Consider the following 27,267-nt stretch of genomic DNA (forward strand, 5'->3'; position numbering starts at 1 on the left):
TCTTGACTATTGATGCCAGTTTAACCTTCAGCTTCAGCTCAGTAGGCTATTGACCCTAGCTTGACCCTAGGCTCTGGTTCCCAGTTATGGAACTTGACATGATCCTTGGCTTGACCACTCAGGACCAACTGCCTATGGCTCTAACTACTGGAACTGAATGCCCATGCCCTGGTTCCTGACAGCTTGCACAGACACCTCCGACATTCTGTGGCCAACACTCCAGCAGGAGTTGGAGGGACTAGGCATTCCATTGTCCCATAGGGGCACCGGATCTGCAGGCACAGGTCGCCCACGTACAAGCAGAGATTTCAGCTCTGTAGGCCCAGGTGCTGCAACTTTTTGCAGAAAACCCTCCACAAGCAACCCATGCATAAGGAGATACATCACACATGGTGTGAGTGATAGCGCCGCTATACAAGCCAGGACCTGTGGTTTGATGGAGACCCCTGAAAATTCCTTAACCAGTGTCGTCATTGTTTCTGCTCCACCCCCAGACCTACCCCCTCGGTCAGGCCAAGGTGGGATTGGTAATTAGTTTCTGACAGGTGAGGCACTGGTTTGGGCCTCCCCCCTGCTCCAGCAGAACAGTCCAGCACTGAGCCTTGTCTATGATTTTTTATTACCCTTGGTGCATGTGATCGCTGAAGCTGCCCTGCAGAACTTCACACAGGGACAAGGGCCAGCTGCCTTGTAGGCTGCACATTTCTGATGGCTTGTGGATGACATCAAGTGGAATGAAGTAGCCCAGATCTACCAGACTCAGTAAGGACTCAGTGAAGAGGTTCAGAATGTGTGGAAGCCACCACGGGCCTGGACACCTTCACTGATCTAGCCATCCACATTGACAATGGGCTACAGAAGCAGAGAGAGGAAAAGAGGGGTTCTACCCAGTTCTTGCCCACATCTTGCACTAGCACCCTCGAGCTCATCCCCTGAACACATGCAGGTCAACGTGGACTGCCAACGCTTGACCACCAAGGAGAAGGAGCAACCTTGGCACAAACAAGCTTGCACTACTACTGCGGTGAGTCAGAACACATACTTGCTTCATGCATCATGGACCCCAGCCAGGAAGGGATCAGGAAATGACCAAGCTTGGACTTCATAGTGGGTCTTGGCTTGGGCACAACCACAAAAATACACTCAGGACTGACCCCTGCCCCCAAGTCTTGACAGGCCCACCCAGACATTTCCTGCATCTTCAGGTTCCAAGTTAGCTGTGCCTCCGTGGCAAAACTTGACAGCTGCCATTGCTGTGGGCACTCACTGTTTCCAGGGCTACTGCCAATTTCACAAATTCCAAGACAGCCCAAGCTCTGCAAATCACTATCTGGCAGGAGTCCATACCAGACATTTTGGAAACCAGCAATGGGACACTCTTGTCATTGGGGCCGGTAACCCAGAAGACAAATTGGAGGATTGGGCCAAAAGAAATCTGATGAGGTTCAATAAGGATAAGTGCAGGGTCCTGCACTTAGGATGGAAGAATCCAATGCACCGCTACAGACTAGGGACCGAATGGCTAGGCAGCAGTTCTGCAGAAAAGGACCTAGGGGTGACAGTGGACGAGAAGCTGGATATGAGTCAGCAGTGTGCCCTTGTTGCCAAGAAGGCCAATGGCATTTTGGGATGTATAAGTAGGGGCATAGCGAGCAGATCGAGGGACGTGATCGTTCCCCTCTATTCGACATTGGTGAGGCCTCATCTGGAGTACTGTGTCCAGTTTTGGGCCCCACACTACAAGAAGGATGTGGATAAATTGGAGAGAGTCCAGCGAAGGGCAACAAAAATGATTAGGGGTCTAGAACACATGACTTATGAGGAGAGGCTGAGGGAGCTGGGATTGTTTAGCCTGCAGAAGAGAAGAATGAGGGGGGATTTGATAGCTGCTTTCAACTACCTGAAAGGGGGTTCCAAAGAGGATGGCTCTACACTGTTCTCAATGGTAGCAGATGACAGAACGAGGAGTAATGGTCTCAAGTTGCAGTGGGGAAGGTTTAGATTGGATATTAGGAAAAACTTTTTCACTAAGAGGGTGGTGAAACACTGGAATGCGTTACCTAGGGAGGTGGTAGAATCTCCTTCCTTACAGGTTTTTAAGGTCAGGCTTGACAAAGCCCTGGCTGGGATGATTTAACTGGGAATTGGTCCTGCTTCGAGCAGGGGGTTGGACTAGATGACGTTCAGGGGTCCCTTCCAACCCTGAGATTCTATGATTCTAAGACAGTGCCCCTGGAAGCAATAATTCAGGAACCCCATGTAATCCTGCAGTTCAGTGTGATCTATCCCCGGCATTTCAGCATTGAGCATGTCAGCAGGCCTGCCTCCATAGTAACAGTTGCACGTCCAGGGGTCAGTCCCAGGCAATACTGAGTGCACCTCCACGTGTGCTGGGGCTCACAGCAACTGGCCAAACCAAACCACGCCTGGGTCCGACCCCCCACATTCCTGATAAATACTAGGATTATGTAGGCATCTTCAAAAAAAGAATGTGGACATGTTGCCTCTGCACTGAGACTATGACTTCCTTGTTGTCCTACAACCTGGGGTGAAGGTTCCCTATGGCCATATTTACACGATGTCCGAACCAGAACCAGTAGCTCTTTTTGCAAATATTCAAGAAAACCTGGCCCAAGGGTTTATTTGCTTCTCAACATTTCCCGCAGGGACCCTGGCCTTCTTCGCAAAGAAGAAAGACAGGACTCTGCACCTCTTTAGAGACTATGAGGCTTTGAACCAATGGATAATTTGGAACTGGTACCCTCCGTCCTTAATCTCTGACTTGCTGGATGATGTAAGATACTCATGGATATTCACCAAACAAGACCTCTGGTGGGCATACAATCTAATACACATCTAGACCAGGGATAAATGGAAGGCTGCTTTGCGAACTTGTTACAGATACTTTGAATACCTGGTAATATTCTTTGGACTGAACATTTGGTAATGTCCCTGTGATCTTGCAACACTTCATCAATGATGTATTTAGGGACATTCTGGATCAATAAATTGTTGTCCATTTAGATTATATTTGTCTTTTTGGAGAATCCAGGGCAGCACAAACACCACATCAGGACCGGCCAGGAGAGGTAGCAGCAGCATAGTCTATATACAAAACTGGAAAAGTGAACCTTCAACCAATCCTCTGCAGAGCTTTTGGGGTACATGCGCTCTGCATGAAGCCAAATAAGATGAAAGCTGTCTACAACTAGGAGTACTTGGGAAGTGCAGTGTTTCCTACATTTCACCAATTTCTATCACCACTTCATTCCAGGGTTCTCACAGTGAACAGTTGGCTTGACATCCCTCCTCTGCAAGACTGTCAAATTTGTTTGGTTATCTGAGGCTCACGAAGCCTTCAAACAGCTCAAAATCAGCTTCACCACTGCTCCTATTTAGGTGCATCCTGATTCAGTTAGAGAGTTCTTAGTGGAAGCCGATGCATCTAATGTGACCATATAGGTCACACTCTCTCAGATGCACGGGCCCCAGCACCTGCTGCACATAACACTCATGGAAGCTAAAACACACAGAAAAAAAGTACAAAATCCTCTATAAGGAATTGCTTGCGATTAAATCCACATTTGAAGAGTGGAGTCACAGCCTAAAGGCAATGGATTGCACCCTCAGCAAGTTCACGGATGACACTAAGATGGGGGGAGAGGTAGATACACTGGAGGGTAGGGATAGGTCCAGAGGGACCTAGAAAAATTGGAGTATTGGGTCAAAAGAAATCTGATGAGGTTCAACGAGGACAAGTGCAGAGTACTGCACTTAGGATGGAAGAATCCCATGCACTGCTACAGGCTGGGGACCGACTGGCTAAGCGGCAGTTCTACAGAAATGGACCTGGGGATTACAGTGGACAAGAAGCTGGATATGAGTCAACAGTGTGCCCTTGTTGCCAAGAAGGCTAACGGCATATTGGGCTGCAATAGTAGAAGCACTGCCAGCAGATCGAGCGAAGCTCTTTTTTTTGTTAACTATGTTAACTACCAGCAGCCTCCCCAAACCCGTCAGCTACCAACTTAGTTTAAGGATCCACCACATTCCAGAACTAACGGGGCATGTCAAGGACATTAAGAAGACTGCCAGAGACAGGAGGAACTGATCTTTTATGTAGGCCAGAAGATCTGGTTATCTGCTAAGCATTGCAACATGGGCAGGCCATCTCTCAAGCTAGACCACCAATTGCTTGGACCCTATATATTTATCAGAAAATCAACTGTTGCTTTCAAACTCCACAACCTCAAATTGTACCCAGTCTTCCATATTTCCCTCTTGAAAGCACCCACTGAAAATCTCTTCCCTGACTGAACACAGCCATCACCTTACTAGTTCCAGTTCAGGGCAACGAGGTGTCTGAGGATTGGGCTCCAGATTATTGTGGTACCTCGTAGACTGGGAAGGCTATGGCCCCAAAGAGTAGTACTGGGAGCCTGCCAGTAACATTCATGCCCCTGAACTTGTAAAAGACTTTCACTAATGTCACCCACAAAAACCTGGCATGACAATCTTTTGTCACCGTCTTTTGTAGGTGACAAATCTGAGAAATTCTCACAGATTGAAGTGTCACTAGAGGAGGTTTTGGAATTAATTGAGAAACTTAACAGTAACAAGTCACCGGGACCAGATGGCATTCACGCAAGAGTACTGAAAGAACTCAAATGTGAAATTGCAGAACTATTAACTATGGTCTGTAACCTGTCCTTTAAATCAGCTACTGTACCCAATGACTGGGAGATAGCTAATGTAACGCCAATATTTAAGAAGGGCTCTAGAGGTGATCCTGGTAATTACAGACCAGTAAGTCTAACATTAGTACCGGGCATATTAGTTGAAACAATAGTAAAGAATAAAATGGTCAGGCACATAGAAGATCATATTTTATTAATCTATTAGTGTTCTTTGAAGGGGTCAAACAACATGTGGACAAGGGGGATCCAGTGGACATAGTATACTTAGATTTCCAGAAAGCCTTTGACAAGGTCCCTCACCAAAGGCTCTTCCGTAAATTAAGTTGTCATGGGATAAGAGGGAAGATCCTTTCATGGATTGAGAACTGATTAAAAGACCAGGAACAAAGGGTACGAATAAATGGTAAATTTTCAGAATGGAGAGGGGTAACTAGTGATGTCAGTCCTAGGACCAATCCTATTCAACTTATTCATAAATGATCTGGAGAAGGGGGTAAACAGTGAGATGGCAAAGTTTGCAGATGCTCAAGATAGTTAAGACCAAAGCAGATTGTGAAGAACTTCAAAAAGATCTCACAAAACTAAATGGATTAGGCAACAAAATGGCAAATAAAATTTAATGGGGATAAATGTAAAGTAATGCACATTGGAAAAAATAATCCCAACTATACATACAATATGATGGGGGCTAATTTAGCTACAACTAATCAGGAGAAAGATCTTGGAATCATCGCGGATAGTTCTCTGAAGACGTCCACGCAGTGTGCAGCGACAGTCAAAAAAGCAAACGGGATGTTAGGAATCATTAACAAAGGGATTGAGAATAAGACAGAGAATATCTTATTGCCCTTATATAAATCCACGGTATGCCCACACCTTGAATACTGTGTACAGATGTGGTCTCCTCATGTCAAAAAAGATATACTGTCATTAGAAAAACTTCAGAGAAGGGCAACTAAAATGATTAGGGGTTTGAAATGGGTCCCACATGAGGAGAGATTAAAGAGGCTAGAACTTTTCAGCTTGGAAAAGAGGAGACTAAGGATGGGGATATGATAGAGGTTTATAAAATCATGAATGGGGTGGAGAAAGTGAATAAGGAAAAGTATTTACTTGTTCCCATAATATAAGAACTAGGGGCCAACAAATGAAATTAATGGGTAGCAGGTTTAATAAAACTAAAGGAAGTTCTTCTTCACTCAGCGCACAGTCAACCTGTGGAATTCCTTGTCTGAGGAGGTTATGAAGGCTAGGACTATAACAGGGTTTAAAAGAGAACTGGATAAATTCATGGAGGTTAAATCCATAAGTGGCTATTAGCAGGATGGGTAAGGAATGGTGTCCCTAGCCTCTGTTTGTCAGAGGGTGGACATGGATGGCAGGAGAGAGATCACTAGATCATTACCTGTGTAACCCTTCTGCCCGTCAGAGTTGGCAGCAACAAGGGCCGGGTTCAATATCTAGGGGTTCCATTCCAATAACACAATGCAAACCGGCTCGAGCCCCCACCCAGTGACCTGGGACCAATATATACCACCCCCGCTGGGCGCCTCCAAGAGGCAATACTTCCCCTCTCGCAAGCACATAGTCTGAGTGTAGCAAAAGTCTTTTAATAACAGAGAGAAACAATGTGGCATTATGTTGGGGAAACACCACCAACAGGATTCATAACACAACCCATGAGCAAAAACAACCCCACCCCAGGCAAATTGGGGCATGCCCTTTTCCCTTTGGTTCTTGAGTCCAGCAACCCCAAATCACCCAAAGTCCCAAAAGTCCAATGCCCCAAAAGTCTCTGTCCCTGGTCAGGGCAGCCCCAGAGTTCGAAAGTTTATCGGCGGAGCTTTACCTCCCAATCTGGGTGGAAATGGGACAGGGGTAAGAGGCACCTTACGTGATCTGAAGCTGACCGCCCCATAGCTCCATAGCGGCGCTCCGCTCCGCCAGCCGCCCCACGAACTCCTTCGCTCAGCTGCGCTCCGCTCCGCCAGCCGCCCCACGAACTCCTTCGCTCAGCTGCGCTCCGCTCCGCCAGCCGCCCCACGAACTCCTTCGCTCAGCTGCGCTCCGCTCCGCCAGCCGCCCCACGAACTCCTTCGCTCAGCTCCACGGCCCACAAGCAGCTCCTGCCATCCACACACTGCTCCGCGTCGAACTGCTTCACCAGCCGTCCCGCAAATTGCTCCACAATATATCTTCAGGCTCCCCCACTACTTAACACAACACTCAGTGATTTCAGCTCTTAGGTGAATTCAGCTTATAGTAGGGGAGCCCCAGTGCTGGTGCACTGTCAGCCCAAAGTGAGCTCAGCAGCCTATAACTAGACTTCTAATGAAATCAAAATTAGCTCTGATATTCCACAGTGGAGAGAGGAGGAAGTGCAATCAGCATGTAAGGCCCTCACCAAGGGGCCCATGCCACCAAGTATTAATACTTGTCCCCAGCCTCTCTCCATTCACACAGTTTTGGAACCCATGACCCTTGCCTAGCGAGTGCTACTTAGTTGATGGTGAATCCCTCCATCATAACAAAAGGCCACGTACAGTTCCAAGCACAGTTCCCATAATCAGGGTAATAGCAATTTATTCTTCCTGCCCCAATAACAGAGACACTGGGGATCCCACAGCAGCCAAAGTGACCATTTGGGCAGCTATGGTCTCATTCTAGGCGTGGTGGGTGTGCCTATGCAAATGAGATCGGCCCCTGAAGTTCTTTTCCACAACTTGCCACACCTCACCACCAGATGTCAGGGTGGAGCTCATCCTGACACTGCTTACACCTGTTAGGTTCACTCCCTCTGGGACACCTGGGATTGGCCACTGTTGGTAGACAGGATACTGAACTGGATGGACCTTTGGTCTGAACCATTATGGCCTTTGTGTTCAGTGCCCCAGGGCACACCTGAAGAGGGGCAATGTAAGGATTCATGGGACTTGAAACCACATCTGCTGGAGGCCAAGCAGGTGGCCCTTCCACACTGCCAGAAGGCATCCCAGGAGACCAGTCACTGTGGGGAGTGCCACCCACAGTACTGACGACTGGCAGCCCCACCCTATATCTCTGATTGTCCCAGACCTACTATTTAAGCCTGAAGGGAGTTCCAGGAAGTTGTATGTGCACCAATCCACATCCCTGAACTGCTGCTGAGACAGACCCCTAATCATTCTTGCTTTCTTGCCTCATTTATGGTTCCTAGCTATTGACTCCAGCTTAACCCTTGGCTACAGCTCCTGGCTATTGACTCCAGATTGATCCTAGGCTCCAGACCCCAGCTACCAACTCACCTGCTTCAGGCTCCACCACCTAAAGCTCTAACCACTGGACTTTACTGCCCATGCCCTGATTCTGGACACAGGCTATCCTGTTACATACAGGCTCTGCCACACATGCCATTGGTATAAGGGCCTCAACAGCAGGCTTATTATGCCCCATCACTCTTTTTAATCTGGTAGCAGTAATTAGTGTGCACTGACACTCCTATCCTGAAGCCTGCAGCAGGGCATAGGTCAAACCCATGAATCTTCTTAGCCCCAAAGTGGGGTTCAACCTACCACCCTGCCTCATCAGACCTGCAGCAGGAATTACCCATCCTCCTCTCCCCTCTGGAGTCTTTAACCACAAAGTTCACGCAGTGTTCCTTAAAAAATGAAAAACAGTCTCATCAGAGGAAACTTTATAAATTGCAGACTGACTTAGCTCACCCTCCCTTTCACAATGCTAAGCCCTGGCCTTTCTCTGACCACCCCACTTCTCACAGGTGTCAAGATGACAAACATTTTCCAAGGAATAGTTCTTCTGCAGAAAAGGACCTAGGGGTGACAGTGGACGAAAGCTGGATATGAGTCAACAGTGTGCCCTTGTTGCCAAGAAGGCCAATGGCATTTTGGGATGTATATGTAGGGGCATTGCCAGCACATCGAGGGATGTGATCGTTCCCCTCTATTCGACATTGGTGAGGCCTCATCTGGAGTACTGTGTCCAGTTTTGGGCCCCACACTACAAGAAGGATGTGGAAAAATTGGAAAACGTCCAGCGGAGGGCAACAAAAATGGTTAGGGGACTGGAACACATGACTTATGAGGAGAGGCTGAGGGGAGGCTGAGGGAACTGGGATTGTTTAGTCTGCAGAAGAGAAGAATGAGGGGGGATTTGATAGCTGCTTTCAACTACCTGAAAGGGGGTTCCAAAGAGGATGGCTCTAGACTGTTCTCAGTGGTAGCAGATAACAGAACAAGGAGTAATGGTCTCAAGTTGCAGTGGGGGAGGTTTAGATTGGATATTAGGAAAAACTTTTTCACTAGAAAGGTGGTGAAACACTGGAATGCATTACCTAGGGAGGTGATGGAATCTCCTTCCTTAGAAGTCTTTAAGGTCAGGCTTGACAAAGCCCTGGCTGGGATGATTTAGTTGGGGATTGGTCTGGCTTTGAGCAGGGGGTTGGATTAGATGACCTCCTGAGGTCCCTTCCAACCCTAATATTGTATGATTCTATGAAATAAGCTGAATGGTATGGTCCACATCATGGAGCACATTTCTCTATACAGCTCTTCAGGGATACTTCAGCTAATGGAGTGCAGGGGCAAACAACATTTTAGCAGAGGGCTCCCAGCTGTGGAACATGTCACTAGGGATCAGGAGGTGTCTATCTAGGGACCTGAATGGCTTTCCATTGTAAGTATTTAAAAATAGAAGAAACTATAGCAAACTCTCTTTTCTTCCTTCTTTCCTTCCTTCCTTCCCAGCCCTTATGAGAAATAGCTGGAGCGTGCACATACATATGAGCATGGGTGAATTTAAACCTTACCGAGGGAAGGATAATGCAAAGAGATGAATTTGCATTTCTTTCCTAATTCAGTGGGTCCTGTGGTCATTCTTACCTATTGGGGGAATTAGTTCCACAACCTAGGTCTTGCTCCTGTGACAGTTCTGTCTTCTGCATTCAGGAGCCTCCCACTATTTATTACTTGATGGTTTCACTGTTCCCATGGAACACACCTTTTGCAGGAGGCTGTGGCTGTGGAAGGGGAGGTGATCTCTTAGGTACCTAGGGCCAATCCAGTGGAGGACTTTCATTACCTTGAGCTGACCTTAAATGGGCAGCCAGGTTGTATTGCGACTAGCTGGAGCTTTCTCAGGACTCATTATCAGATATAGTCAGTAGAAACAATTGAGCCCAAAGGTCACAAATGGGAATCACTGTGATCAGCTCTGTTTCTGATAGAATGTCAGCAATCCTGAAGCTTAGCCGGTGCAAATATTAGCATGTCCTTGTATGCACTTAGGAGGCAGTATGGGTGACGCTAGACTGAGCAATCAATGGCGAGTAATCTGCTATTCCTGAGTGTAGACAATGCCCAAGTCATGTTAGAGTCTCAAGAAAACAGTGTGATTATTAGTTCAGGAAGGAAAATACATTACCAATATCCAGAGGCTGATCGGAATGTGTTCGAAGAGGAGGTTGCTGTTTTCTTCGTACTATCTCCACTATCAGGGACGAGGAAAGATGCTCAAATTCCTTCATCATTATTACCTGATTAAAATGTGACTCTTTAACCACAAAGTTCAGGCAGTGTTCCTTAAAAAGCGAAAAACAGTCTCATCTGAGGAAATTCTGTAATTTTATACAGAACAGAAGAAAAACCATTACAAAGCATCCATTCCAAAATCCCCACTGAAGATTCCCAACAGTATTAACCATGAGAAGAGAACTCAATGGTTTTTCACCAGAATCCTGAGAAATCAGTATCACGTGATAGCATAATCTTGGTTATTCTTTCTGATATTAAATACAAAAAGCTTTGTCAATGCAACATTATTTATGCATAAAATTAAGCACTCAAAATGGAATGCCCAAGTTAAGGCTGAATGCACAACCTTGCCTCTACCCACATAAGTGTATGTGTTATGACACACTGTGCTTACACAATCACGTAATCTCTCAAATGATGCTATATTTGACATCACACATTTTTATTCCAAACCTTTAGTTCAGATGTGTAGCATCTTGTAACATATTCATCCGTGTATAAAGAATGATATCTTACGGTAACCATAGTTCTTAAAAAGAAAAGGAGGACTTGTGGCACCTTACAGACTAACCAATTGCCACAAGTAGTCCTTTTCTTTTTGTGAATACAGACTAACACGGCTGCTACTCTGAAACCTGTCATAGTTCTTAAAGAGGTGTTGTCCACCTAGATTTCACTTCCGGGGCACATGCACCCTGTATGTGTGAAATTTGATTCTTTCTGGCCAACAGTATCCATTGTCTGTGCCCTGGACATTCTCATGCCTCACACCTGAGGACATACAATACGTCTACAATGCAATGATAAACTCACAGAATTGAGTCTCAGAGCCTGGATCAACTGACTCAGGCTTATGGGGTTCCAGCTGCGGGACTAGAAGTGGCAGTGCAGACATTCAGGATCAGACTAGAGCCCAGGCCTCCCCTCTTACAGAGTCTCAGAGCAAAGGCTCTAGCCCAGGCCCAAACTTCTACCCTGCAATTTTATAGCCCCGCAGCCCGAGCCCCATGAGCCTAATTCAGGGGTCTTTTATTGCAGTGTAAATGTACCCATAAAGGACAGAGTAGGCCTAATGATCCTTCAGTTCCTTTGCCAATACACAATCCCAGAAGAGCAGGAAACAGTAGATACAGAAAGGAAGTGGATTGTGTAAGCCATGTGAATAACACACCTTGAAGGTGTGTTACAAGGTAAATAACTGTTCCTTCTTCTTCAAGTGACTGTCCACACAGATTCCACTTCTGATGACTATCAAGCAGTGACCTTACTATGGGTTCTTGGAGTCCTAATTAAATAATGAATGCAAGACAGCTCTACCAAAGTGGGAGTCTGATCTTGAAGTTTCAACTAAGGACGAGTCATGGTAAAAGTGTGGACTGATCCGCACGTCACTGACGTGCAAATTTTGAAATAGGGATGTTTCATATAGAAGCTGAAGAAACCGCCTGAGCTCTGGTGGAATGAGCTCTCATGAGCATGGGTGAATGTGACCCAAGGCACACATGTATTCACATCCTAAGCATTACTGCAATAACATTTGTACAAAACATGCCTTGAAAGCTAACACCACCCTGGTCAATAATATAATTGTGAACATAGGTGCTGACTCCTTGGGTGCTCCGGGCTGGAGGACCCATGGGGAAAAATTAGTGGGTGCTCCGCATCCACCAGCAGCCAACCTCCCCAATCCTCACCTCCTTCTCCTCCCCCCACCCAAGTGCACTGCGTCCCTGCTCCTTCCCCTCCCTCCCAGCACTTCCAGCCTGCCCGTCGCCTAACAGGTGTTTGGCGGTGCTAAGGACTTTCCGGGAGGGGGAAGAATGGGGATGTGGCACGCTCTGGGGAGGAGGCCGAGAAGAGGCAGGGCAGGGGTGGGTACTTGGTGGAAGGGGGTGGAATGGGGGTGGGGCAAGGGCGGTGCAGGGGTGGGAAGAAGCAGGGCCAGGGGGTCGAGCACCCACTGGGCAGAGGGGAAGTGGTTACATATGTTTGTGAAACATATGTAACATTATATATGAAATTATAAATGTTCTCTATAATGTTATTAGAGCATGTTTAAGACCAGATGGTCTAGCCCAGGTAAAGCCAATAAACCAATTTGTCTTAGACTAACAAATTTGTTTAGCCTTAGTTTACATATTAGCACTAAACAAAGCCATCAAGCTAAATCGAGTGGGGGTTATCCTGAGACTGAACTCAGGAGACAGAACTAACATAGTTCTTGCATCCCTGAGAGAGACAGGAGACTGAATCATGGAAGTCAACGAATAGCTATGCAGGTGGTGTTGGAGAGAAGGCTTTGGATTCTTTGACCATGAGATGGTGTTCCAAGAAGGAGGAGTGCTAGGCAGAGACGGGCTCCACCTAATGAAGAGAGGGAAGAGCATCTTCGCGAGCAGGCTGGCTAACCTAGTGAGGAGGGCTTTAAACTAGGTTCACCGGGGGAAGGAGACCAAAGCCCTGAGGTAAGTGTGGAAGTGGGATACCGGGAGGAAGCACGAGCAGGAGTGTGTGAGAGGGGAGGGCTCCTGCCTCACACTGAGAAAGAGGGGTGATCAGCGGGTTATCTCAAGTGCCTATATACAAATGCACAAAGCCTGGGAAACAAGCAGGGAGAACTGGAAGTCCTGGCAAAGTCAAGGAATTATGATGTGATTGGAATAACAGAGACTTGGTGGGATAAATCCCATGACTGGAGTACTGTCATGGACGGATATAAGCTGTTCAGGAAGGACAGGCAGGGCAGAAAAGGTGGGGGAGTTGCACTGTATGTAAGAGAGCAGTATGACTGCTCAGAGCTCTGGTATGAAACTGCAGAAAAACCTGAGAGTCTCTGGATTAAGTTTAGAAGTGTGAGCACCAAGGGTGATGTCGTGGTGGGAGTCTGCTATAGACCACCGGACCAGGGGGATGAGGTGGACGAGGCTTTCTTCAGGCAACACGCAGAAGCTACTAGATCGCACGCCCTGGTTCTCATGGGAGACTTCAATCACCCTGATGTCAGCTGGGAGAGCAATACAGTGGTGCACAGACAATCCAGGAAGTTTTTGGAAAGTGTAGGGGACAATTTCCTGGCGCAAGTGCTGGAGGAACCAACTAGGGGCAGAGCTCTTCTTGACCTGCTGCTCACAAACCGGGAAGAATTAGTAGGGGAAGCAAAAGTGGATGGGTACCTGGGAGGCAGTGACCATGAGATGGTCGAGTTCAGGATCCTGACACAAGGAAGAAAGGAAAGCAGCAGAATACGGACCCTGGACTTCAGAAAAGCAGACTTCTTCTGAAGTAACCAAGTTGGGCAAAGGCAAAGTGAGCCTTGTGGGCCGCTGGCTGGCTGTTGGGGTCAAAGCTCTGGACAAAAGCTGCACAGTCACAAGACACCCAGGGTTAAAAGGCAGATATTGATCAAACCCCTGTCTGGCCTGAGTGAACCCCAAAACATCCAAGTGAAATCTACCCTAGCTACTTCATAACAGGATCTAATATAGTTAGTTATCTATTTGGACAACCTTTGGGTGGAAGTGGCTTGAACCTTAACCCTATCTGAAAAGGCTACACACAGTCTGTGGGATCTTGTGAAGGATGTGATCCCATCCAGGTAGTATGTTAGAGCCCTACTATGTCAAAGGGTGTGCCATTTGGCTTCCCCCTGGTGTGAGAGTAGCACTTGAGGGAGAAAACTGGGCAGGGAAGCAACTGATTTAAATAAAAATCAGAAACAATATTAGGCAGGAATTTGGAGTGAGGCCTATCTTTATGGAATGTCATGTCAGGTGGACCATCCATAAGGGCTTGCATGTCCCCTAACCTATGAGTTGATGTAAGCAGTGTGGAAGTATAACATTATATAAGTATAGCGTTGTATAAGGGGACATGCTGGATACATTGTATATGAGAGGGCATGCCAAAACATGTTACAAAGTATCTGAGGGAGCACATGTAGGGACAGTTAGCTTTTGAATGGAGAAGCAATTAAGACAGAGCCAGCAAGTCTAAGAATCAGGCATCAGAATGGAAGGTGTGAAGGGCAATTAGTTAAGTTAACTGGAAGCTGTTAAAGGAGATTGTTAAGGGTGGCAGGTAATTGAAGATACGTGACTGGTCTCAGGGATCTCGAAGGGTGGTGACTAAAATCTTTTTTCTTCTTTTGTCTGTAACTTCTCTGTAACTTGTTCTCCAAAAACAGTATAAATTAAGAGACACAAGCCCCACTCTAAATGTATTAGCAGAGCAGCTTTGCTAATAAAACAGAGTGGTCTGATAAATTGTGAGTCTGAGTCAAACTTTGACAGCAGTCTTCATAGACAGTTGATCAAAAAAGCAGGTTGCTTGTGGCTAAAAAGGAGGTCCCACTAAACAGTTAACACTGTGTTGAGGTCCCAGGAAGGAGGAGCCCCTTGGTCTGGGTGGAAAAACATGAATAAAACCCTTACGGAATCTAGCAACTGTAGGGTGGGAAGATACAGTATAACCCTGAATTGAGGATGGTATGCAGCTATTACTGCTAAATGTACTCTTATGGATCTGATGGATGGCCCCAAATGTGTTAGAGCTAGCAGACAGTCCTGAGTAGCAGAAAGAGGAATTGACAAGGGAAATGTTTTGGAGCCCAAATAGAAAACCTCTTCCATTTTGTTTCATTTCTCAGTATAGTAGAGGTTTTTCTGCTATGTACCAAACTGTCCTGGACTTCATTTGAACAGCTCCTTTCAAAGGCAGTTAATCAGCCAACAACCACACTGTCAGATGTAATGATGAAAGAGGTGAAAGATCTCACTTCTGTTTTGCAAAATCATGTCAGATAGAACAAGTGGTGTGTTGATAGGTTCATCAGCTCAGAGTATCAGAGCTGTCTGGGCCACGCTGGGTCTAGCATAATAACTGAGGCTGAACCTTGTCCGAGTTCCCTCAGGATTCCTGGTATTAAATGAATTGGCAGAAGGCATACATGAGCCCCTCTGCCTATGAGGCTACAGAAAGCCTGGACTCAAAACCCCTCTGGAGCAGAACACACGGCATTTCTTGTTCTGATCTGTGGCATATATGTCTATTTCTGGACACCATATTGCAAGGGACCATTAAAGGTGAATTGGCCTGTTAACAACCCTTCAGTCATGGGGGGGAAAGGCCGGGGGGAGGCAACTTGTCAGAGAAGTTGTTAGTGGGTTGTTGGTGAGATTGTTGTAATAAGCCATAAATCTAGAGTCCTATTTAGTCCATGATTTTTAGGGTCTAGCAAAGTTATAAATTTAAGCTCCCAGTAGTCTCTTTTGAAGATGTGAAGATTTCCTGAGAAGTCAGATAGAGTGATCATTTTCTGAAAAGTGTTCACCCACGTGGTGTTTTTTTCTTTTTTTATGATTTTTCTGTTAGCTCATTCGAGAGCATAGTGCCCGTCTGGTTTCACTCACATAGTTGTTACTGGGGCATTTAGTGCACCAGATAAGGTATGCCACATGTTGCAGGACTCTCAGATCTTGAAAGGTGTATTGGGGAGGGGGTGTCAATCATCGTAGCCATGGAGATATGTCTACAGGTTTTGCATCTGTTGTTCTGGCAGGGGTCTGGTAAAGATTTGAATTGATGTGTCCTGGTCTGTGGGGAGCTTGCTTCTAATGATGATTTTGGAGAAGCTGCGGGGTTGTTTGAAGGCCAGAAGAGGGGTTCAGAAAAGATTTCTTTCAGAATGTGGACCCCATAGAGTATGGGTTGTGAATATTTAATGCTATCTTATATGGGTTCCAGTGTGGGATGGTAAGTGACAACTACTGGTGTGCAGTCAGAGGGGGTTTTATTTCTGTATTGAAGCAGGTTCTCTCGGGGTATTTGTGTGGCCTGTTCCATGATGCAATCTACTTCTCTGGTGGAATGTCCTTGTTTGGTGAAGGCAGTTTTAAGTGTGTTAAGGTTTACATCCCACTGTAGCACTTAGTGAAGAGCTTCTCCCATCAGCGTAGGTACTCCACCTCCAGAGAGGCGATAGCTATGTTGACGGGAGAAGCCCGTACTGTTTACACCCAGATTAAGCAGGTTCCTTTTCCCTGGGTAAGGTAACAGGCAGTTCCAGAACAATCAGGAACTTGCTGGAACCAATTAAGGCAGGCAGGCTAATTAGGACACCTGGAGCCATCAACCGATACATGAGGGGACTACCGCCAGACCTTTGTGTCTGGGTAAGCCAGAATGAACCCTCCACCTATGACGAGGTTGTCGCACCAGTAGAGAGGCAAAGGACGGCAAGGGAACTGACCCAACCACTTAAGGTTAAAGCATCTTAAGGCACCCTGGGTTAAACAAGCAGCACCAAGCCCCAAAGCTTGGGCAACTGGGCCCCCAGGAGGGCCTAGTGGAAAAAGAGAGAGGCTGAAGACCCATCAGAAGCCGCAAACAGTTGGAGCACTGAGGGGAAAGAGGATAGTATCATTAGACTGCCCAAACCGAGAGACTGGGCAATGCCTAGGGCCCCATACAGATGTTACACCTGAGGGAGTGGGGACACATAGCTGCACAGTGTCCCAATGCCGAGGAGCCTATGCAGTGTAACCTGGGGAACTGGGCAGACACATGCTCCCTAATTCACCTGGTGGGGGTCGCACTAACCCTGCATATATACACCAGACCAGTAAAACTAAATGTGGCAGAAACCACGGCACTAGTTGATTTGGGGAGTGCTATCACGCTTATTTCAGGGAAGCTTGTGAAGTGTTGTCATCTGCTGCAGGTAAAGCGCACTGGGGTGACATGCGTCCATGGGACAGTTAGTTATTACCCCACCATCCCAGTAAAAATTGAAATCCAGGAGAACACTACTGAGGTAGCAGCAGGTGTAGTCCCTAAACTCCCATACCCGGTGCTCATAGGGAGGGACTTTCCAGGGTTTGGAGACTTACTCCCAGTAGGGGGACTGGAGAAAGGGGGAAACCCTGAAGTTAGTGAGACATCCACAGTAGACTGTCAACCCCCAATCTTCTCTGAAATATCCCCAGATTTGTTCTCCACTCCCAGGCAGGATAGAAAGAAGAAAAGGGAAAGAAGGGCAGCAAAGGCCTTGGGAACCCGAATACTGACCCAAAGCCAGAGGGTCGCTCTCTTAGGTAGGCGGACACGAGCAGCTGAAAAGGAGGCCACCCAGGAGGGAGACGCACCCACGTCTGACCCCCACCCTAATGCCTTTGACCCAGTAGAGGCGACAGAGACTGGCCCCCTAGATCTCGGGCAGATCAGCCCCAGGAGAGAAAGTTTTGGACGGGACCAGGCTGAAGACCCAAGGTATGACAACATTAGGAAGGAGGTGACCGAAATAGATGGGGTCCCCATGGAAGGGAAAACCCAGGGACCAGGACCCTACTTCATGATGAAGAAGGATCTCTTGTACCGGGTCGCACCAGTACAGGGGCAGAAGGTACAGCAGATCCTAGTACCTCAAAAACACCAGAATGCTGTATTACATCTTGCCCATAGTCATCTTTTTGGGGGGCATTTGGGGGCAGAGAAGACCCTGGCATGGGTCGTGCGACGCTTCTTCTGGCCCGGAGTACACGAAGAAGTGCGGAGGTACTGTGCATCCTGCCCAGAGTGTCAGCTGCACAGTCCCCATCCCCACTTGAGGGCACCTTTAGTACCCCTTCCCATCATAGAGGTCCCCTTCGAGCGAATAGCCATGGACCTAGTGGGACTCCTGGAGAAGACAGCCTGGGGCCACCTATACTTCTTGTTTTGGACTATGCTACTCGCTAACCAGAAGCCATCGCCCTGCGGAGCACGGCCTCTAAAATGATAGCCAAAGAGCTGGTGGGGATCTTTGCCCGAGTGGGGCTACTAAAGGAGATATTAACAGACCAAGGAACCCCATTCATGTCGAAGCTAATGAAGGACCTCTGTACCCTGCTCCATATACGTACCCTGAGAACTTCAGTCTATCATCCACAGACCAATGGGCTGGTAGAAAGGTTTAACCGAACCCTCAAGGCTATGATACAGAAGGTGGTAAGTCGGGACAGGAAGGTTTGGGACACCCTACTACCTTACCTTATGTTCGCCATATGGGAGGTATCTCAGGCCTCAACTGGTTTTCCCCCTTTGAGTTATTATACGGGTGCCACCCCTGTGGCATACTAGATATCGCCAAAGAGATCTGGGAAGAGGAACCCAATGTGGGGAGAAATATAATTGAACATGTATTGCAGATGCGAGACCAGATAGCCAGGGTCACCCCTTTTGTACAGGAACATTTGGAAAAGGCGCAGGATGCCCAGCGAACCCATTATAATCACCAGGCAAAAGTCCGACAGTTCCAACCAGGGGAATCGGGTGATGGTGTTGGTACCCACGGCAGAAAGCAAGCTTTTGGCCCGATGGCAGGGGCCCTATGAGGTGGTTGAACCCGTTGGGGAAGTAACCTACAAGATGCGGCAGCCAGGACACTGGAAACAAGAACAGATTTATCACATCAACCTCTTGAAACCTTGGCACCAGCAAGAGGCATGTGTAGTGGCCCAAGAGGCCCCGAACCAGGGAAATAACCTACATGTGCAGGTAGATATAGGCAGATATCACCTGATCTGACACCGAACCAGAAGAAGGAGCTAACTAAGATGGTATCAGGATGTGTTTTCAACCAAACCAGGCCAGACCATGGAAGCATATCACCACATTATCACAGACCCTGGGGCAAAGATAACTTTAAGGCCCTACCGGGTCCCAGCGGCAAAAAGGGAGAAGATCAAGGCAGAGGTGAAAAGCATGTTGGAACCCACAGTCAGTGGTCAAGCCCGATTGTGTTGGTGCCCAAACCTGATGGCACCACTAGGTTTTGTAATGACTTTCGCCATCTGAACGAGATATCCAAATTTGATGTATAACCCATACCCCGCATTGATGAGTTAGTTGACCGCCTGGGCAATGCCCAATTTTTGACCACCCTTGATTTAACAAAGGGATACTGGCAGATTCCCCTTGCCAAAGAAAAGATGGCACTCTCTACAGCAGAGGGTCTGTTTCAATATACTGTTCTTCCTTTTGGACAGCATGCGGCACGTGCCACCTTCCAGCGTCTTATGGACAAGCTCCTGCGGCCCCATACCAGTTATTCAGCTGCGTACCTGAATGATGTGATTATTCACACCCCCAACTGGGAGACCCTCTTGGAAAAGGTGGAAGTGGTACTGGACACACTAAGACTGGCCGGCCTTACAGCCAACCCAGGCAGGTGTGCTATAGGGCTTGCCAATGCTAAATACCTTGGCTACATTGTAGGAAGGGGCATGGCCAAGCCCCAAATAAACAAACCGGAGGCTAACCAAAATTGGTCCTGGCCAAATTGGAAAAAGCAAGTCCAGGCATTTCTGGTTGTGGTGGGGTACTACTGGCAATTTATTCCCCATTTCGCCACCAGAGCAAGTCCCCTGACAGAGCTGATAAAAGCTTGGGGTCCAGACATGGTGAAGTGGACAGATGCCGCAGAGAAAGCATTCATGGATCTACAGACAGCCCTCTGCAGTAACCCCGTGCTTACAGCCCCACACTTCAACAAAGAGTTCATTTTACAAACAGATGCATCTGAAGTAGGACTGGGAGCTGTCCTGTCACAGATGGTCAGAGACAAAGAACACCTGATCCTCTACCTCAGCAGGAAACTCCTCCCGAGAGAGCAGAAGCATGCAGTGGTTGAGACAAAGTGCCTTGCTGTGAAATGGGCCATGGAAACACTATGTTATTACCTGCTGGGACGACGGTTTACCCTTGTGACCAACCATGCATCCCGCCAGTGGATGCAATGAAATAAAAAGAAGAACGCAAGGGTGACCAGATGGTTCCTGTCCCCAACAACCTTTTCAATTCACCAGACAACACCGGGCTGGAAGCCACATGGCAATGCAAATGGCTTGTCACGGGTACACTGCCTGACATCCCAAGTTGCCCAACCCCGCGGTGTTGAACGGGGGGGGGGGGAATATGTGACAGGGTCAGGCCAGATGGCTACAGGAGAGTAACAGAAGGCAGACATATTACCCCCAGATTAAGCAGGTCCCTTTTCCCAGGGTAAGCTAACGGGCAGTTCCAGAACCATCAGGAACTTGCTGGAACCAATTACGGCAGACAGGCTAATTAGGACACCTGGAGCCAATTAAGAAGCTGCTAGAATCCCTTAAGACAGGCAGGCTAATCAGGGCACCTGGTTTAAAAAAAAACCTCACTTCAGGTCAGTGAGGGGCACGTAAGGAGCTGAGAGTGAGAGGGAGTGCTGCTGGAGGACTGAGGAGTACAAACACTATCTAGCATCAGGAAGAAGGTCCTATGGGGAGGATAAAGAAGATGTTGGGAGGAGGCCATGGGGAAGTAGCCCAGGGAGTTGTAGCTGTTACACCGGTGTTATACAAAATACTGTAGACAGCTGTGATCCACAGGGCTCTGGGATGGAACCCAGAGTTGAGGGCGGGCTCAGGTTCACCCCATTCCCCCAACTCCCTGTTGGATACAGGAGGAGTTGACCTGGACTGTGGGTTCCACTAGAGGGTATGGTCCCTGGCCTCTCCCCCGACCCACTAGGTTGATCAGCAGAGGCTGCAGGGATTGTTCTCCTTCCTTTTCCCCACGCTCGCCAGTGATGAGGTTAGCTGAGTGAACGGCAGGTTTGAGCCACTAGCAAAAGTGGCCAAACTGAGGGCTCCTGTGAATCTCTGAGGCGAGCAAAGCCACCAATAAGCGCAGGACCCACCAAGGCAGAGAAGGAACTTTGTCACAGGCAGGTATAAATTGATAGTGTAGTCCAAGCCTCCGTATCAAGGGTCTCCACAATTCAGGACAGGAGGTCCAGGAAGGCTTTAGAATCATCTATAGCAAGGGTTCTCACACTGGTGGTCGGGACCCCTCAGGGGGTCATGAGGTTATTACATAGGGGGTCGCGAGCTGTCAGCCTCCACCCCACCCCCGCTTTGCCTCTAGCATTTATAATGCTGTTAAATATATTAAAAAGTGTTTTTAATTTATAAATGGTGGGGGGGTTGCACTCAGAAGCTTGCTATGTGAAAGGAGTCACCAGTACACAAGTTTGAGAATCACTGATCTGTAGCCAGGGTGCGTGCTAGTGTCTCTGCCTTGTCTGGTGGTGAGAAGGATTCCTTGGGGGATGTCGGGGCTCACTGTTGTCTCTCTAACATCTCCTGTTCCTGTGGGCCCACCTCTCATTCCTCTGTGGATGGGCTAGTCAGCGAAGCCATCAGGAAGCATGATCTATATTCCTTTTTCTACATTGTAGAAGACGCTAAACTGCTCCTTCACATGTCAATACAGCCAAACAAGGTGGCATATTTATGGGTGTTGACCATGTTGGGGCTGGTTGGCCCATGGCACTCCAGAGCCGGTTGAGGTGGTGCTCTAAATGTGGGCTCCCCAATATCCTCCTTGAAGTCATTCTCCAATGGCACGGAAGAGAGATTTCTGTTCAATGTCAGCAAGAAGGGATACACTGGCAAGAGTGAGGAGGAATATATCTCCTCACTGAAGGAGGGTACTGAGGGACTGAATGGGGCCAACTGATGTACTTCCTTGGCTTCATCACTGGCATTGGTACTGGGATCGTGGCAGGTATCTTGTTTTGCCCAACCGTTTAAGGGTTTTTTCCTTGGAGAAGCATCCCATGTCTTCCATATGGGAGTTCCCTTCGGTCTTGGAGCTAGGTTTATGCTCAGACAGGCTACATCAGTGGGCGTCCAGTTTATAAGTGGATGCAATGCCAGGTTTACTCGCTGAGTTGGAGCAGCCAGTAAGGAAGACAAAGTTCTCAGCACCCGATTTACCAATGCCAAGTCTGTCAATGCCAAGATGCATAGTGCCAAGCTCTTAAGAGGCGGTTGACATCATTAGTGTCAACTCTGCCAGTGTCCTCTTTGCCTTCTTTCCACTGCCTGATCCTGGAGTTTGAAGAGTATTCAAGGGATCACTGGTCGACGCTAATTTAACCAGCCTCACTCTGGTCATAATCGTCACATCTGGGGCCAAAGTGATCTGTATGGACTGCTCAAGTACATGTAGCTTGAACCATGCATTCCTAGACTTGGAGGTCCTGGTGGAGAAGTTCTTGCACACAAAGGAATTATTCAGGATGTGACACTCTCCTAAGCAAGAGAGGCATTGGCTTGTCTGTCCATGATAGGGACAGGATTCCCTTGTTCATTGCAGGATGGGCAGGGTTTGAACTCTGTCACAAGACATGGGAGCTGGCAAGAAGCATTTTACCCTGTTGCACATGGGGTGGGGAGATGTCACCAATCAATATCCTTTAGAGAACAAATTTGATTGTAAGAATTCTTCACTAAGCATCTTGAAAGATCTGGCTTAAAGTGTCTGAAGCGAGTTGCAGGTCAGAGGTTTGCCAAATTCCTTTTCACTCCTAAGGCAGTAGGGGGAACTGAGGGGGGTTGTGGCTGCTCTGCCCTTTACACCACTGTGTGGGAGCTATTCAAAATATCTGATCTTCTGCACATGAGGCTTGTGCACACCTACCGTGGGACTACACTGACACATACTTGAAGAGCTAACAGAGAAAAAGAAATGAGCTTAAGAAACCAGACAAACTTTAGTAGAGATAAATTCCTGTGACAAATGTGTGAATTTTCTGTAATATTTCTGTGAACTATATGCATCTCCTCACTGCACAGGAGGCAGAAGGGTTAACATGCTTCTCCTGGAACAGAGCAGGAGGCATGAGAGGCTTGGGTCATGTGGCTGTCTGGGGTGGTAAGAATGTGCCATCAAGAGCTGGCTGGAATTAGCATAAAGCAATGAAGGGTCCAGAAAAAAAATGGGAACCTCAATGACCAAACATGAATCCTTGACAGTAGGATAGAGCTCAGAGGCAGCAGAGCAGGATGAAGCCCCGGCTCCACCAACATGGACTCTATCATAAGTCTGTCACTCTCATACTAACCCAAAGACTTTCTGTGCTCCAGGCGACTAATAAAGGTTACCTTGCTGGAGAAAGGCTGCCTGGTGTTGCTGCAGTTACTTAAGAGCACTGCACTCTGGAAGGGGAAATCTCTTGCAGGAGTCTGCCTCAGCTGGACTCCCTGAAGGGAGCCACAGGGAAAGAGAGGTGGAGTCATGGACACCATGGTCCTGCCCCTGGAAAACCCTGGGGATCCAAGGGGTCCAGCACAGTAAAGGGGACTCCCAGTAGACTGGTTAAAGGCTAAGACACAGATCAGACTCTGGGAATCCATGACAACCACCTAAGAACTGTAAAGGGATTTCAGGTAAAGAGATGTTTTTAGGGCAGTAGCTGTTCCAGCTGCTGCATTAGGGCATGTCTACACTACAAAATTAAATCGATGTATAGCCACCATAGTAATTAAAATGGTGGTTCATGTCCACCTTCTGTCGGCGGAGCGCATTCTCACCAGGAGTGCTTCCACTGACTTAACTGTGTGGGGCACTGGAGGGCACTGACACCTGGAGCTCCCCACATCCCCCACCCCAGGGCTGACAGCCAACAGACGATGTACGTAACTCAGTGTCCACACCGGCACTGCATCACCCTAACTACATCAACCTACACCTCTCGCAGAGGTGAAGTTATTAGGTCGCTGTAGTGGGTGACTTACATTGGTGGGAGCTACATTTTAGTGTAGACACTTACAGAGCTAGGTCAACGTATGCAGCCCTAGGTCAACCAAACTCTGTAATGTTAAAGACATAGGAAGCAGGAGGAAGGGAGTCTAGTTTAATGCTGATGCTGACCCCCAGGTGGAATTTTAAGTTGCTACCAATTTCAAAGTCAACGTCAAAGCCTTAAAACCCACAAAACAACAATAATATGTTTTGTCCATGAGTCAATGTCTACAGTGACTATACTGAGCTTTAATTCTTTAATTTTTATCAAAAAGAAAAGGAGGACTTGTGGCACCTTAGAGACTAACCAATTTATTAGAGCATGAGCTTTCGTGAGCTACAGCTCACTTCCTCAGATGCATATCGTGGAAACTGCAGCAGGCTTTATATATACACAGAGAATATGAAACAATACCTATTCCCACCCCACTGTCCTGCTGGTAATAGCTTATCTAAAGTGATTTCCAGCACAAATCCAGGTTCTCTCACCCTCCACCCCCCACACAAATTCACTCTCCTGCTGGTGATAGCCCATCCAAAGTGACAACTCTTTACACAATGTGCATGACAATCAAGCTGGGCTATTTCCTGCATAAATCCAGGTTCTCACATCCCCCCCACCCCCATACACACACAAACTCCCTCTCCTGCTGGTAATAGCTCATCCAAACTGACCACTCTTCAAGTTAAAATCCAAGTTAAACCAGAACATCTGGGGGGGGGGGTAGGAAAAAACAAGAGGAAACAGGCTACCTTGCATAATGACGTCATTATGCAAGGTAGCCTGTTTCCTCTTGTTTTTTCCTACCCCCCCCCCCAGATGTTCTGGTTTAACTTGGATTTTAACTTGAAGAGTGGTCAGTTTGGATGAGCTATTACCAGCAGGAGAGGGAGTTTGTGTGTGTATGGGGGTGGGGGGGATGTGAGAACCTGGATTTATGCAGGAAATAGCCCAGCTTGATTGTCATGCACATTGTGTAAAGAGTTGTCACTTTGGATGGGCTATCACCAGCAGGAGAGTGAATTTGTGTGGGGGGTGGAGGGTGAGAAAACCTGGATTTGTGCTGGAAATCACTTTAGATAAGCTATTACCAGCAGGACAGTGGGGTGGGAATAGGTATTGTTTCATATTCTCTGTGTATATATAAAGCCTGCTGCAGTTTCCACGATATGCATCTGAGGAAGTGAGCTGTAGCTCACGAAAGCTCATGCTCTAATAAATTGGTTAGTCTCTAAGGTGCCACAAGTCCTCCTTTTCTTTTTGCGAATACAGACTAACACGGCTGTTACTCTGAAACCTGTTAATTTTTATCAGTAACCTTGTTAGTGAAATTCAGTGTTTACCTTTAGTTGATCCAGTTGAAGCTTGTTAGCATTTTCACACACAATGAGCACATTCTGTAGATCTACAGATGCTTCAATATACTGGAGGCAGAGCTGTTCCAGTCGCGAGAGCTTGAAATTCAGGGCTAGTTTGTACACGTCCATGATAAGTAGTACATCCTGCACATGACCTGTACATCACAAAGGGAAACAGTGTCATTCCACAGCTCTAGAGAGCTTTCTAATATAAGGTTCTTCAAAGATGTCCAGTGGGGTCAGAAATTTTCCCAATTTCTGATGCCATCTTGAGTAATTCGGATAGCAGAACCAAGGGAGATTAGCATTATGATCATCTAGTCTGATCTCCTGTTTAACACAGGTCACAGAGCTTCCCCAGAATAGCTCCTAAAGGAGATTTTTAGAAAAACATCCAATCTTGACTTTAAAATGGTCAGTGATTAATGGTTAATTACTCTCACTGTTAAAAATGTATGCCTTATTCCTGTCTGAATTTGTCTAGCTTCAACTTCCAGCCATTGCACTGTGTTATACCTTTCTCTGGTAGACTGAAGAGCCCATTATTAAATATTTTTTCCCTATGTAAGTCTTATAGACTAATCAAGGCACTTCTTAACCTTCTCTTTGTTAAGATAAGCAGAATGAGCTCCTTGAGTCTATGACTACAAATCATGTTTTCAAATCTTTTAATAATTCTTGTGGCTCTTCTCTGAACCCTCTGATTTTTGAGCATCCTTCTTGAGCTGTGGACAACAGAACTGGACTCAGAATTCCAGCAGCGGTTGCATCAGTGATAAGTATAAAGATTTGCTCACAAATTGCTAATATTCAATTTTCATTTTCTTTTTAAAAGACCCTATGGGCCAGGTTTGGCTTGCACACAGTCCTCCTCCTGCTGTCCTACCTTTGCGTGGGTATTTTATTTTATCCGTGTACAGGAACTGCATGAGCACCTCAAAGGGCTGAGCTTCAGCTTCTTGGATTGTCACTTCCAGCAGAGGTTGCAGGCAGCACAGCTTGACATTGCCACAAATCCCCTCGTTCTGGGACAGTGCTTGTCCCTCTTCTTCAATCTCTTGCTTTGATTTCTAATGGGATAGAAAAACAGTAAACAAAGAAGCAAAGGTCTGGGTGTGTCCAAGGGCTGGTTTGCCAGGAACAAACTGTTTATGGGTGTGCATTTGTGAGACTGTGATGTATGTAGCTACATGGCTTTGCACTGTACTTCCTGGCGATGTGCTGTGGAGTTGGGTCCCTTCATGCCCTGAACTGGCTTTGTGACATTTATCTTTGAATTTCCCTGCATTTCAAAATAAAGAGAGCCTCAACCACAGAGCTCAGTAATGAAGTGTCCCATCTTCCCCCTGAAGAGGTCCATCAGATGCTGGAAAATCTCCTCTGCGCTCTGTGCACAACTGCATGTACACTCGGCAAAGTGGCTGCAAGGCCCCCAGTAAACTTCTCTGGTGCAGCAGGCCCCCATGACAGACACCGCAACAGCAACACAGGTTTGGATCCTCTGGCACAGGAGGCATCTCGGGCAGATCAGAGGCAGGGGAAGGCCTGGTTGAGACAGTCCTGCACCCTGATGCTTCCCAGGTACCACAATGTCCATGAGGGCTAAGGCAGCAAGGGGTGCAAGTTAGTGCAGCCCTGGGATTGCTTTATCCTGTTTTCTTGGACGATCTGTCCCTTATCAATCTCAGCATAGCAGAGGTACAAAGCCTACCCTCTCAACCCGGTGCTGACCTGGGAACCCAAAGGACCCCAAATCCAGATATTCTCAGACTGATCATTTCACTTCCCTGCAAAAGCACTGGTCACACCAGAAGTGAGCTCCTGGCTGAAGCTCCTGGAATCTCCTTCACTGGAGGTATCCAAAAGGGCGCTGGATAGTCATCTGTCTTGGATGGTTTAGACAGAACAAATCCTGCATCTTGGCAAGGGGTTGGCCTAGATGACCCTTGTGTTCCTTTCTAACCCTATTGTTTTATGATCTATGAAGCTCCCTGTGACAGGGCATACCTACCTTGCACCAGCCCTGTCATAAATATAAAGAAAAGGGTAGCATAAGATCCCTCCTTGGTAGCTGTACT

The 27,267-nt window shown here is 47.3% G+C and overlaps 1 protein-coding gene across 1 annotated transcript in view; it reads right to left on the reverse strand.

Moving 5' to 3' along the window:
- The window catches only part of LOC311513563 (leucine-zipper-like transcriptional regulator 1), a gene marked incomplete at its 5' end in the record, with an annotated part of 88,342 nt that extends 61,556 nt beyond the window's left edge, over nucleotides 1-26,786 (reverse strand). Inside the window, 4 exons of the mRNA XM_084615484.1 lie at nucleotides 10,116-10,272; nucleotides 25,175-25,344; nucleotides 26,076-26,259; nucleotides 26,775-26,786. Coding sequence (XP_084471610.1) covers nucleotides 10,116-10,272; nucleotides 25,175-25,344; nucleotides 26,076-26,259; nucleotides 26,775-26,786 — 523 coding nt within the window. The remainder of the gene's footprint in view (nucleotides 1-10,115; nucleotides 10,273-25,174; nucleotides 25,345-26,075; nucleotides 26,260-26,774) is intronic.
- Between the last annotated feature and the right edge of the window lie 481 nt (nucleotides 26,787-27,267).

The sequence above is a fragment of the Lepidochelys olivacea genome (assembly GCF_965140295.1).
Source record: "Lepidochelys olivacea isolate rLepOli2 genome assembly, chromosome: 27".
NCBI classification, from domain to species: domain Eukaryota; kingdom Metazoa; phylum Chordata; order Testudines; family Cheloniidae; genus Lepidochelys; species Lepidochelys olivacea.